Source organism: Coptis chinensis, chromosome 3 (genome assembly GCF_015680905.1).
Source record: "Coptis chinensis isolate HL-2020 chromosome 3, ASM1568090v1, whole genome shotgun sequence".
NCBI lineage: Eukaryota > Viridiplantae > Streptophyta > Magnoliopsida > Ranunculales > Ranunculaceae > Coptis > Coptis chinensis.
The window spans coordinates 86900905-86914583 of NC_141458.1; the positions used below are offsets into that span (position 1 = coordinate 86900905).

At 36.3% G+C, this 13679-nt stretch overlaps 1 protein-coding gene and 1 long non-coding RNA gene across 20 annotated transcripts; one reads left to right on the forward strand and one right to left on the reverse strand.

Annotated features, from left to right (window-relative positions):
* Positions 1 to 1911: 1911 nt before the first annotated feature.
* LOC147511357 (uncharacterized) lies at positions 1912 to 7697 on the reverse strand. Of its 19 annotated transcripts, XR_015219351.1 has the most exons (10): positions 7559 to 7662; positions 7107 to 7176; positions 6693 to 6998; positions 6462 to 6521; positions 6297 to 6362; positions 6125 to 6201; positions 4778 to 4850; positions 4415 to 4529; positions 3217 to 3381; positions 2388 to 2964 (listed from the first exon to the last, which is right to left on the reverse strand). It is a non-coding gene; the product is annotated as an uncharacterized LOC147511357 (long non-coding RNA). The 19 variants fall into 19 exon arrangements; XR_015219349.1 differs by lacking the exon at positions 7107 to 7176 and having other exon boundaries at positions 6693 to 7017; positions 7559 to 7697; XR_015219348.1 differs by lacking the exons at positions 4415 to 4529; positions 7107 to 7176 and adding an exon at positions 4930 to 5064 and having other exon boundaries at positions 7559 to 7687.
* Positions 7698 to 10105: 2408 nt separating this feature from the next.
* On the forward strand, positions 10106 to 11080 carry LOC147511358 (uncharacterized). The gene is made up of 3 exons (XM_086598440.1): positions 10106 to 10402; positions 10491 to 10512; positions 10623 to 11080. The coding sequence occupies exons 1-3, from the start codon at positions 10106 to 10108 to the stop codon at positions 11078 to 11080; spliced, it is 777 nt and encodes a 258-aa protein (XP_086454566.1).
* Positions 11081 to 13679: the final 2599 nt, after the last annotated feature.

Sequence of the window (13679 nt, forward strand, 5' to 3'; positions counted from 1 at the left end):
TGAAATAAGTTTTCTTCCATTAACATAATCTCCGGGGCGAGGTGTCCCTGTAATAGTTTTTCTTGATTTCTACTTATCCCAACAATAAAAAAGACACACAGAAACACCAAAGTCAGATGTTTCCAGCCTTGACATCTCGATGTATATGACCACGCTCATGAAGATATATACTCCAAACCCTTTAGTGCTTCATACAAAATCTCAGAGATAACCGCCTCATCTCGAAACCCATATGGATAAGCAGTCTTGAGTATATGTTGAACTTAACCTAGTTCCATATACGACATGACAACCCACAAATCACGATCGTTCACAAAAGCACAATGGGTTTTAACAACGTTTGGGTGGTCAATCAATTTCATCATCTTAACCTCTTGAGCAATGTTGTTCAGGTCACTTTTCTCAAAATCTTGGATCTTCACAGCGAACCACTTACATATACTTTCAAACTGAAAAGGATTTCTTATACTGAATTTGTGGGGTAATTATAAGTTCTTTCTTTCAACTGACCTATGAATCCATCCGTTACTATATATGTTCTCGCTCACTGCGCTAAATGCGCAGGCACATCTCCCATCATGTGCATTGTTGTTTGTGAGCTCTTTGGCATCCTCCCCTAAGATATTCTCTTTGAGCTTAGTTCTATTGATACTCGAGGTTGCTTGCATTGTCACATTGCGTGTATTCTTCCTTGAAACTTAAAGTTTGCCATAAGTGGAGTTGTATGAATTTTTTCATGCACATTTTCTTTATGGCGTTCTTTACTATTTCTGGATGCTCTTAAGATTAGAATTTTATCGTTCAGAGAAGTAAGTTCAGATATATTTCTAGTTGCATTTCATATGTTTCATGCGTTAATTGTTGGTTACATACTCAGGTATACAGACGCTAGTCACCATCTCGTCTTAGTAGGATATTTCACTGTCAAATAGTCAAATGTTAACATCTCAGATGTAGGCATTTTTTCTAGTGTTGAATATATAATGACTTAAACTTTCAATTTGTTTGGTGTTTGCAGTTCACTTGGGACATGGGTATTCTTTGTGGCAATAGCTCTTGCAAATCCATGACATAAAGAGGAAGTCGTCATTAGGACCCCGGTATTTTTTGGCACCACTGGTACCATGCTTGACATCATTATGGATTTTATAGGCGTTACAACTTGTGAAAGAGAACATATGCGAAGCAACAAATGAAGCTATTGGAAACACAAAATCTTTCAACGGATGTTGTTTGTCATGCAGTTTGTCTAAAATTACACTAGTTTCAAGGTCTGTGTCGCAATACTGCATTTCCAATTTGTCATATCTTGAACCTTTAGGAAAACACTTTTTTTTATTTATTTTGGAAGCAACAAAAATCAAAATCAAAATCAAAACGAAACATTTATTTATTTATTTATTTTTAATATATTTTTTTTCTTTAAACATCTACCTTATTTTGTTTACTAAGAACTCAATGAAAACCTTACCTACACAAATTCTCCAAGCCCAACGGTGGCGTACAAAGATATTTCAAGAACTCACTAAGAATTGGTGGCCCAAAATAAGTATTATATGTGTAACCTTCAACACCTGCAATTTCTCCAATCAGTACCCACTGCACCACTAGACTAAGAGGCACATTCAGGGGTGTCTATGCTTAGTATTTGTATAGGTGTATTGCCTAGGTTATGATTTAAGTCAAACTATTGTGTTTATGCATGGTGTAACTGTTGGTGACTTAGGTGTACTCTTGGATTTTTAAAAAAATGTGTTACTCATGAATGTATGGCCAATAAATTCACAATGTGAGGTGACCTAATAATGGCTAGGGTGTTGTATTTAAAATTTTAAATACACAATAGGACAACACTGCATATTGGAGTGTAAACAGAATAAAAAAACATAAGAAGATATATAACATATAGTATTCAACAGAAAAAATTGTATTCAGTTTATTCAAACACTACAACATAACAGTCAATTTATACAGATATAGATCCATTACAAAAAATATTAGTAACGGTTATCTTGCGTTGATACAAAAGCGTGACAAATAGATTGTAACGGATAATAGTACCGGTTATATCCGTTACTAAATTTACTCACGGTTATTAAGTATTACTAAAATTAATTTCAGCAGCAGATATCAAATGTTACAATGTATTAGTATCGCTTACAAATTTGTTTGCATCTGTTGGCAATTATCCATTTCTAACGGATGTGTATCCGTTACTATAATTGGATTTCGTGGGCTTTTTTTTTGTTGGGCCACTCATAATGCACCTGCGCCTGCACACGTTTACTCCATTATATCAACCAAATTCTTTTATTCATCAATTCTAACAAAATCTACCACGCACAACACCACTTCCAATATAGTACAATCACAAATACAACATATAATGATATACCAAGATCCTAGTTCTATTGACAAGTAATATAACTTTAATAAATAAGTGAACAAGAATTTCAGAAATACTATACAGTGGGGATTTTCCCCACCGTACAAACATATAAAAAACAAACCCCAAAACATACACGTATCCTAGCAAGAATACATTAAATAAGTTGCCTATCAACACCTTAGCCAAGCAAAAAACTAAACCCTACACTAACCTCTGAAGACTTCATTACTATCACCAACCAATGCCACATCTATGAATACCAATTTGTTTTATGTTAGTCTTCAACACCAAGCTCCATCGTACAACGTGACGCATAACTTCCTATGACTTTATTCACGCTAACACACGTTTCACATATCATCATCCCCAAAATAAAAAACCATGAAACTGCAAAATCGACCATGTACGATATACATGCCGCCAGCCTAATCTCACTTAAAAACTTACAATGCAAGGACCATCACTACTGTGCAGGGCTATCTTGCTTCAGTCTCACCTAGTTCCTTGAAGCTTAATGGTAACTTGATGTTAACAGTTGAAGCTCTAGCTCATTACATGGTATGTGATGCATAGACCTGTTTCCAAGCAAACCAAATAGAAAATCAGTAAACTAGCAGAACATATCTTGTGTAACACATTAGTTCTATATATGTTTGGGTGTTTACCATCATTTCGATGTAAATTGGTGCTGACAGCCACAACATAACGAGCAATATAAACTCGAAAGACACTCCAATTACGAGTTCCACACGAAACAATAATTGATTGTTTTGTAAAAGAGCGGGGGTTGAGTTTGTTTATGGTGTAGTTTTAGATAGATTAATTACCAACTGCAGAAGGATCTCTGGAAGCCTGATGTCAAAAATGCCTCTAGTGGCTCCATCAGTATATATTAGTTGATTTCATGAGATCCTATCTCTTGGTACTCCAAGCTCCCATTCTTGCATCCTTCAGTTAAAAATAGCTCCATATGCCTTGCATCCAGTGTGTTCCTGAAAAATCAAGACAACAGGTCACTTTCTAATACTTAATACATAACTATACAACTAACTTCCAACTTTCATCAGTAAAGTTTCATTTCCTCGACCACATATTCACTGCCATGTACCATCTAATTGGTAAGCTTGGTTTATTTACATCAACAACCAGATAACTCTATTTCAAAATTATGTATAATCCTGGACCACCTACATTACTTGAAAGAGTGCAAGTGGTTCATGTGCTTTAACCACATAACATTTCACCAAAGAAAAGTTGTTAAATATAATGCAAATTCTAGTCACGAGTCAAACAAAATATCATGATATCGGCATATATATATATCGACTTCCTTGGGTAAAAACCCAATCCTTTCAAAGACTACTTTATTAACTAGACTAGTTTCATATCTATTAATGACCAAATATCTTAAAACAGATTCAAGGTACTCAAGTATTTACAGTACAAATTGGACTTGAGATAATAACATATTTATTAGTCTATTCCAAGCTTACTACCCATGGACCAAGCTGCATGATCTATTAACCACCAATGAGCAATTCCAAGATGCCCAAGAGACAAATGAGAACATTAAAGTCTCATAGAGAAAATAAGACCCATCTAGATTCTCCACATTTCAACACACTTTTAAGTCACTCCAATACATAAGAAAGACAATTTTGAGGGTCTATTAGATGTATCTTAGATTTCCCTATCTGGTGTAGTGTTGATCTTGGTTAGTACTAGAATGGTGCACCGTGCTATGCACGCGTTTTATATTTCCTCTCATCCACCATTTCTCTCTCTTCCCGTGTCCATCAAAAGCCCCAACAACTTTTCTCTTTTAGAAGGGTAAATCAACAAATGACAAAGAACACATTAAAGTATTTTAGTTAGGGGGTAAATTAGGTAAAATAAATAGGGGCAAATGCAAATGACAAAGTAACCAAGAGTTACATTTAATAAACTACTGTTGGGACTGGTAACAGGGATATATAATGTGCATTAAAGTACAGTCTTTAACGAAAGTTAGGGGTAAGGGATGACCTAGTTATGATGGGGGTTGCCTTCTGATCAATCATGGTAACCTCTAGCATGCAAGAAGACAAGCCCCACTTGTTCTGTAACCTCAAAACCTCAACTGACACAACCAAACTTTATGCTGCCAATATGCCAAATTCATATCAAACTTCAAAGACAAGAAAATCAAGGCGATAAAGAATATGAAAGTAATAAGGAAACTAATGGCAAAAAATTGAATATTGTTTTGAAATAAATTGATAGAGGAATCCATCAACCCAAAACAAAATAAAAAAAATATGAGAACATATACACATTACACCCCATCAGCAATACATGATATGAAATCACAACAAAATAAAAGGAGGATCACTTCCCTATAAATCTTACCTGTGAGAGGTAGTTGTGCCTCATTTATCGCTATTTGCTTAGCACGGTTGGCCTTGTTACGTTCGGAAATTGCCTACATATAATACATACGAAGTTAGTCAGTATTGTACCATGTAAGAATACTAAAGCCAAGCAACAGTGGAGATGGTTACATGGCTATTGCTTTCTTCCTTGTGATATTTATAAGTACGTTCATTAAGAGGGACCTCAGTGGAGCAGGTCCCAAGTCACATGTACGCTTTTAAAGAGTAAAAATTCAATTATATTGCTCCAAAATATCAACAGCCCTACAATGAATAAATACTAAAACAGTTATAATTATAGGGAAGTTTATGTGACCCATCAGTCCTATAGATAATATGCTGTGTTAAGTGAACTTCATTTAATAGTATACAAGTTGTTTATTATTGTGCCTGCTACTGAGTTACGAGATACAAATCACCTTAAATAGGAAAGCTCCTACTTTTAGTGATATTCGAAACACATTCATACACACAATTTTAATACCCTAACATAGGAGAATAAAAATTACGACTATGTGACAATCCATAAGTACACTCTTCTTCAAATATTCATGTCTAAATTCTGGATTTACTATCAAATATTGGTCTCACAAGAAAGAAAGTAATAGTTGATAGATACATAACTAAACACGCAATGCATGATTCATATATAACTAAACATGCAATCGTGAACGAAACCACAAAGAGCCAAACAAAGCACATGCCATTCTCCACTAAATGACCAATATTAGCCTGAACAAAAACTACTCAACAAATTAAAATATAACCATGCTGGCTTTCTTTCAAACAAGTACATAGCATTACATAGCTTTCTTTCAATCAACTCATGTGCATCTTCCAAATTATTCACCAAGGCCTACAGAACAAACCCCACCAATTCATCAAATATAGACACTAAAGTACCATATTGCACATCCATACATTAGCAAAAAACAATATATGCATCAAAGTAGTCTCAAGTAAAACCGACCCTAAATTTGCAGAAAATGGGGCCTACTTGGTTCACGAACCTATAATGCAAGTTTTCTTTGTGAGATGACAGGTAATACAAAGAAACTTTAAAATGATACATGTGTGATAATTGGAAAACAGAGGATACAATCTTCTTGTCATGCTTTGTTGTGTACCCATACTCAAGACAAAAGAGTCCCAAAGCATAGGCAATTAAGCCATCCACTTATCAAAGTTTGCTTCCGTACAGTTACATAGAGCATTAACATAGGTTGCTCGCAGCCAAAGCGTAACTAAACTTATAGATATTTTCACTGCATAAGCCTAATTATAAAAACAGAATTCAAAATCATATACTTAAAGCACTATATACCTTAGACACTTGTGTAGGCTAGGCCGCAAAAAAATGCACCATTATGTTAAACAAGCCTCTAAGTGCATCCATAAAACCTGGGTACATAAACCAACAAAATGAACACCAAAATTAAAACCCCTAACACCAATAAACAATACTAAGAACAATGTGATACATTCCCAAATCATACCTTTCTCAAACAAACCTGTCAAGTTTATTACCCCAGCTTAATTATGCCCTTTCAACTGTACTTCACCTTGTTGAAAACAAAAAAAAAATAGTTAAAAGTTGTAAATGAGCAAATTTAAGCACTTTATTTGAAACAGAAAATTCACACTTACTATTGTTTCAATACCTTTTCTCCTTCTAAAGGCAATGAAAGTCTAGAAGATGATCCAACCTAGCCTTGACCTGTCTAAACAGCCTCCCAATATCAGGAATTTTGCGCAGGTGTACCCCCATAAACACTATTTACCAAAAATCTCAAGCATCCAACTATTTTAGAATAATGAAGAAAAATATTAAATACTGAAAAGACTGACGAAGATATCAAGATATAAGAAAGAAAGCAAAGAAATATTTTTACCTAGCCCACCAAGTGTAGAGACATGATGCATACCACCATATAATGCAATAATAGCCAAGGTATTAAATAAACCTCTAAAGTATCAGTTCTTGAACTCCAAAAGCATCCAAAAAATCCATGGCTAAAACCCCATTTTCACACTTTTATGCTTAGCATATAGAGGAGAGAGCTATTTAGCTCAAGAAAAGATCATTAACTTCCAACTCAAAACTCGACGTGTTTGAAATGAGTGTACATCAATGCGCAGGTGCATGGAAACAATTTGTTGTAAGCAAACGAGTCGGATATAGCAAGTTAGCTACCCTCCTGTATGCACAACACATGCCTATAAGGCTGTTACATTGTTAACTAGCAAAGTACAAAAATAAATGTGAAGTAGACGGGGAGAAGACATGGAACACTTATACTGCTCACCGATTATAGGTGCAGAGAGAGCAGAACAGTGACTTGCAGTCACATTTGATGATGTTGTAGAACAGAAACTCTTGGGGGTATGTGAAAAACATAGGTAACAACAAGTTAAATATCACTAGATATTAAGTTAAACTGTCGCAATTCTCTAGATCTGAGATTTGTTAAATCTATATATCTACAAAGAATCAGTATGTAAGATCGATCTGTGTTACCTCTCACTTATTTCCTTAACTCAAACATGTTAACTATGAACCAAAATTATTTGTTACATTGGTTAAAACAACTTTTCCTCCATAGATTGAGCGATTTTGTGTTAATTTAATGAATAAAGGTTTGTCCTTTTGGATACCAAAACAACTAACTTGAAAAACCCTAGAAGATCGACCAAAAACTAATTCTCATCAGTCATGAACTAGAGTTGAGAAAAAAGAAAGAAAAGGAAGAAGAAATACCTCATCTGGTTCTTGGTAGCGGCGTCAGCGAGAACCGGCAGCGCCAGCACTTCACCCCTTTTTCCCCTTATATAAAGACTTGGGGTGTGTTTGTTAACTGGCAAATGAGGGTGGCTAATTGTATTTTCCCACTAGAAGTACCATTTGCCCGTGTTTGGGTGTATTTAAGGGTCCTGACAAACACTATTTGGAATTAGCCGGCAAATCAAATTATCCCACTAGAAGTGGGAAAATAGAAAACACCTCCCCCCAAAGTTGAATTAGTCACCCGGTATTTTCCCACTTTGGTAGGAAAATAGAAACAACTCTCCCTCTCGATCTCTCTTCTCTCTTTCTCACTGTCGCCTCTCAACAACTTGCTCTCTTCTCAGATATTCTCTCTCGCTCTCATCTCTCATCTTTCATCTCTTATCTCTTATCTCTCTTCTTTCTTTCTCTCAATCTTTCTTTCTCTCTCAAACTCTAGGTCTCTCTAGGTCTTCTCAGATTTAATATTCGTTCTTCAGCTCCACCTCCAGCTCTCGCCGGGCGCCGTCAGGTAAGTGTTGGTTTTAATTTTGTTTGCTTTCATTTTGGTTTTGATTTTAAAGCCCCCACTAATGTTTGAGAGATTGAGAACCAATACAAAGTGATAGAATCTCGAATGGGTTGTTGTTAAGGCCTTTTTTATTGTAGTGTAGTTCACGACTGTTAAACCAATGATTAGTGGTTGTTGTTTTTTGTTCTTGTTTGATTTTTGGACTTTTTTGTTTATCAGTGATTTTTGGACTTCGTTTAGTCATTTTGCATTTTGGTATGAGAGAGCATACTCCTTTTTCACGAACTAGAGCCGCTTTAAAGATTGATGCAAGTAGAACAATCTCCAGGAGAACCATGGCATATCACCGAATGAGAAGTGATAGTCTGTGTGAAAATACTCAACAATTTCATATCAATTAACAGAGAGATAGTTAATTATAACCACATATCCAACCTAAGTTAATTTAGCAAATACATATCTGAATTTGTTAAAAGACATCCTCTTAGATCCTGCAAGAAAAACATGTAGCATCATCTCACAACCACCGATTACAAATTTATATCCCATTTGTGAACTACAACACCAGTAATATAATATGAATAAGGCAAACACAGTCCTCCAGCCATCCAATCTTGCAATGTCCCCGGGTCATTGCTCTATCTGTAAACAAATTTAAAGATTTATCATTAGTTAAGCTACCCAAACGGCATTCACATTCATGACTTTCACCAAGTAACTTAAAATAGAATGTTTTGCATGTAATTCATCCATTTCAGGAAAATAAATTGATACTTCAGACATATAGAGAGACTACACGTAAAACAATCCTGGCATAATTAATTAACAAGATTTAGACCTTTCTGACAATTATGTGTGTCGTACGTGCCATTGTTGGACGCGTTCCAGTTTTGATTCTCACCTCTTGGGTATGTTGTTATTGGTAGGAGTTGTATTTGTATACAAACTAGTTTGTTAGTCATGGACATTCTAATAATTGAGGCTACTGGAAGGTTTTGAACGTACCTAGTCATAGTAGGTGTACTGTCCAATATCTTTCAGCACAATTGAAGATTGCTGCTAACATGTCCTGATGCTTGGCCTGCCCCTTCTTATACGCAATTCTTGAGTACACTTCTAAGTGTAATGTAAGAAATTTATGTTAGTTGTAATCCATAAAAATAACTACACTTCCATTGGATGTAGATAGTAGATAATTAGTCAGAATAAGGCTGATCATATCATAGCGGTTTGAACTGTCTATTTTAGACAGGATTGAGAGTACTGCAAATTATTGCGGATAAGCAAACACATTTTTAGATATATTTTGTTCTACAATAGTACACTAAAGTATAGAGAACTTGGGCAAAAATATACTGAGGTGCAAAATAGTTGATTAATATTGGCAATTAGTGTAACGATGATTAAAAAGCAAGATAAAGATTTGGTCTCCACTTTATATTTTTCTCAGTAGGTTCACGGAGGCTCACTACTACGCGAGTACATAACTTGACATATATGAATTGTTTTGTATATATGTTTAATCAAGTTACTGAATATAAGCGTCCCCCTCATATATCAAGATCATTGTCAGTTTGCAACACACAAGGAGATGAACAAAATTGCTCATTTGCTCCCCTATAAACATGTTTTCTATTTCCTCTGCATTCGTCCCCTATAATATTTCCTTTGCATTGTTCATGCATGTATGTTTGTATCAATTTGTTTGTTTCGTTAATTGAGTACATGAATTTGTATACTTCATTATTATTATTATTATTTTTTTAGATATTGTAGAATGATTACTGAACGTCAGCGTAGGTTAGTGGCATTTCTACTTATAGTTATAAGTACATATATGATGATGACATGGTGGTATAGGAGAATGTATATGGGGAGGTATAGGCCTAGGCGTAGGGCTCCCCCCGCTCTTATTAGAGGTCCTCGTAGGAATTGGGATCAAGTGAGGAGAACTATATTGGGGTAGGATGTATACAAGCACTAACAGATTCTACCACGAGCAATTAAGAATGAGACGATCAATGTTTCGTCGCTTGTGCACTCGTTTGCATGGTCATGGTCTACGTGAAAGCAGACATGTTACATTGGAAGAGCAAGTTGCCCTATTTCTCAACACTGTTGGGCATGACATGCGTAATCGGAATGAAACATTTCAATTCTTCCGTTCAGGAGAAACAATTCACCATTATTTCCATCTTGTGTTGGATGCAATCCTTTGTTTATTCAGAGAGTTAGTAACAAATGCTACCGCTGATAACTCTCCTTGCGAGTGTACCAACACACATCATTGGCATTGTTATTTCAAGGTTAGTCAACTTTTTAGAAAATGGATAGGATCATTATGATTTCAATGTTTAATAGTTCAATAAATATTTATGAAGTTTTTTATGTTAGGATGTTGTGGGTGCGGTTGATGGTACACACTTTCCAATCAATTTACCACTAGCGCAACAGGCTAGGTATTGTAATAGGAAAGGTGTCGTGACCCTTGCACATTTGACATGAGGTTCACATACGTGCTAGCAGGGTGGGAGGGATTGGCACACGATGGACGGTTGTTGAGGAGTGATGTGGCTCGTCCCGGGCATAAGCTTATTGTTCTAAATGGCAAGTACTATCTTGCAGATGCTAGATTTGCTTTAGTGCCAGAGTTCCTCACGCCTTACCGTGGTGTATGGTACCATCTTAGAGAGATCGGTGAAGTTCAACCTCAAAATCATAAAGAACAATATAAATTTTTCCATTCATCTTTGCGTACTGTTGTTGAAAGGACAATCGGTCTCTTGAAGAAGCGATTTGCCTATCTAAGGCATGCAGTTTTCCACGATATCAATACATTGAGTGACGAGGAGCTCACTGATGATGAGGAAGAGGCTAACAACTCTCTGAATGCTCCAAATATGAATATTGATATGCAACCAAGTATTGGGTGGACTAATTTTAGGGATGAGTTGTCAATTGCAATGTGGGAAGATAACGAGTGATGTAATAGATATTATGATTATATGAGTGATGTTTTTGTAGTAGACTTATGATTTTATTAGAATGTTTTTGTAATAGACACTATTATGTTTCAACTACTTATAATGTTTTATTCATATGCAATCTTTCTTATTTGTTACTTTGATATGTTACTATGCTATGTTCTTTGTTGGTCATTGCTTCAAACTAGGTATGGTTGGAAAACATAAAGAAGTTGTGAAAACAAGATCGCCCCAAATTAGATGGTATCCCAACATGGAAGCCATCTTGGTATAGGTGTTGTTAGTGGAGTTAGCTATTGGGGGCAAGAGGGCAGATAATGGGTGGAGGAAAGAGAGCTTGAAACGTACTGCTGATGAGATCAATACGCGACTTGGAATGAATTGTGTTTCAGACAATGTCAGGTCGAGATTGAAAACAATGAGACTTGCTTGGCAAGTTGCGAAACATGCAGTTGAGGCTAGTGGGTTTGGTTTGTCTTTCAACAAAGAGACCAAGAGAATTGATGCAGATGAGAATGCATGGGAGAGTTATGTAAAGGTAATAAAATAATCTCATTTTTTTTATATGATTTGGTTTTGGATGTCATATTAATTGGTATATTGTGGGATTTATGCTCATCCGTTGGCAAAAACTCTTAGGCAGAAATCGTTTCCTTACTATGACGAATGTTGTCTCATTTTTGGGACTGATTATGCAACTGGAGAAGGGGCCAATAGTGGGTTCGATGATGACATGGTGGATGGAGGTAAGTTGATTAGATGTAAATAGAGTTAAATTTTGTGTGTCTAACTAGTTTTGAAATTAACTTTTTGTTTCAACTTCTTGTTTTGATGATTCTAGGCAAACCCAAGGAGATGGGGGTGACGATTCTGATGCTGGTGAGTCCTCAGCTTTTGGTGCTCCCTTAGATGCTGGTGGGGATACTTCTCAAACCGAGAGTGGTCCTAGAAGCACTACACCTACTGCTAAGATATTCAGGGCCATTTGTTTTTGCCTCTTATAAGACCTTGAGGTCTTTGAACCTCTTATAAGATGTGGCCCAGTGATTTTGGACATTTTTTTGGTTTGTTTTTTACCTCTTATAAGAGGCATTCTACTAGAAATGTCTTATAAGAGGCTCCAATTCTATAAGTACCAAAATTGGATCTACTTCAATTCTATAAGTCTTATAACTTGATAAATGACTCAAACACCCTGGTCCATATACCCCTAGTCTTATTTCTCTCTTTAACCATTTTCATTATCTTCTTTTTCAAACAACTCCATTGCCCTAGCCACCACCACCACCACCACCACTGCCGCCACTACCACCACCATCATCACCACCACCACTGCCGCCACCACCACCACCACCTCTACCACCACTACCACCGTACTATTAAGACTATCACTACCACCACCATTGTTCTATTAAAACCACCACCACTTCCACTACCACCACCACCACTATCACTATCACCGTGTTATTAAGACCAATATCATCACCTCCACTACCACCACCACCACTACCACCGTACTATTAAGACTATCACCATACACCACCACCACCACCACCACCGTGCTATTAAGACCACTACCACCACCACCACCACCACCGTGCTGTTAAGACCAATATCATCATCTCCACTACCACCACCACCACCACCGTGCTATTAAGACCACTACCACCACCACCACCAATTAAGGTAGTTTCATAAAATTGATATTCTAATTATCAAAATTGATTTGAAATCGAAAATCAAACTATACGCTTGTTTCAAATTAATCTATTCAAGTTAAATGTAGTGTAAAGCAGGGTTATATTTGTCAAATAACCATCTATAGGATGTCATGTATTTGTTTTTTCTATTTTTACAAGTGCTTATAAGAGGAACTTAAAATGAAAAACAAACCAATTTATAAGACCATTTATAAGACCCTCTTATAACTTAACCCAAAAAAACAAATAGCCCTTCAATAATTAAGACTTAAACCCATCTCTTTCATTCAAGCCTTAGCTGCCAAAGAAAGTTGTGTTGTTGTTCTAGTAGAGTTGACTATTGAAGTGTATCTTAGGGGCTATTTGTTTTTGCCTCTTATAAGACCTTGAGGTCTTATAACCCCTCTTATAATATGTGGCCCAGTAATTTTGGACAATTTTTTGGTTTGTTTTTTTGCCTCTTATAAGAGGCATTCTACTAGAAATGTCTTATAAGAGGCTCCAATTCTATAAGTACCGAAATTGGATCTACTTCAATTCTATAAGTCTTATAACTTAAAAAAATGACTCAAACACCCCATCCATACCTCATTTCTCTTCTTCCCTTTTCATTATCTTATTCTCTAAATAACTCCATTGCCCTAGCCACCACCGGCTACCACCACCACCAAACTATTAAAACCACTACTACTTACCGCCACTACCACCACCATCATCACCACCACCACCACTACCACCACCATCATCACCTCCACCACCACTACCACCGTACTATTAAAACTATCACCACCACCACCATCACTACCACCATACTATTAAGACCAATATCATCACCTCCACTACCACCACCACCACCACCACCATATTATTAAGACTATCACCACCACCACCATCGTGTT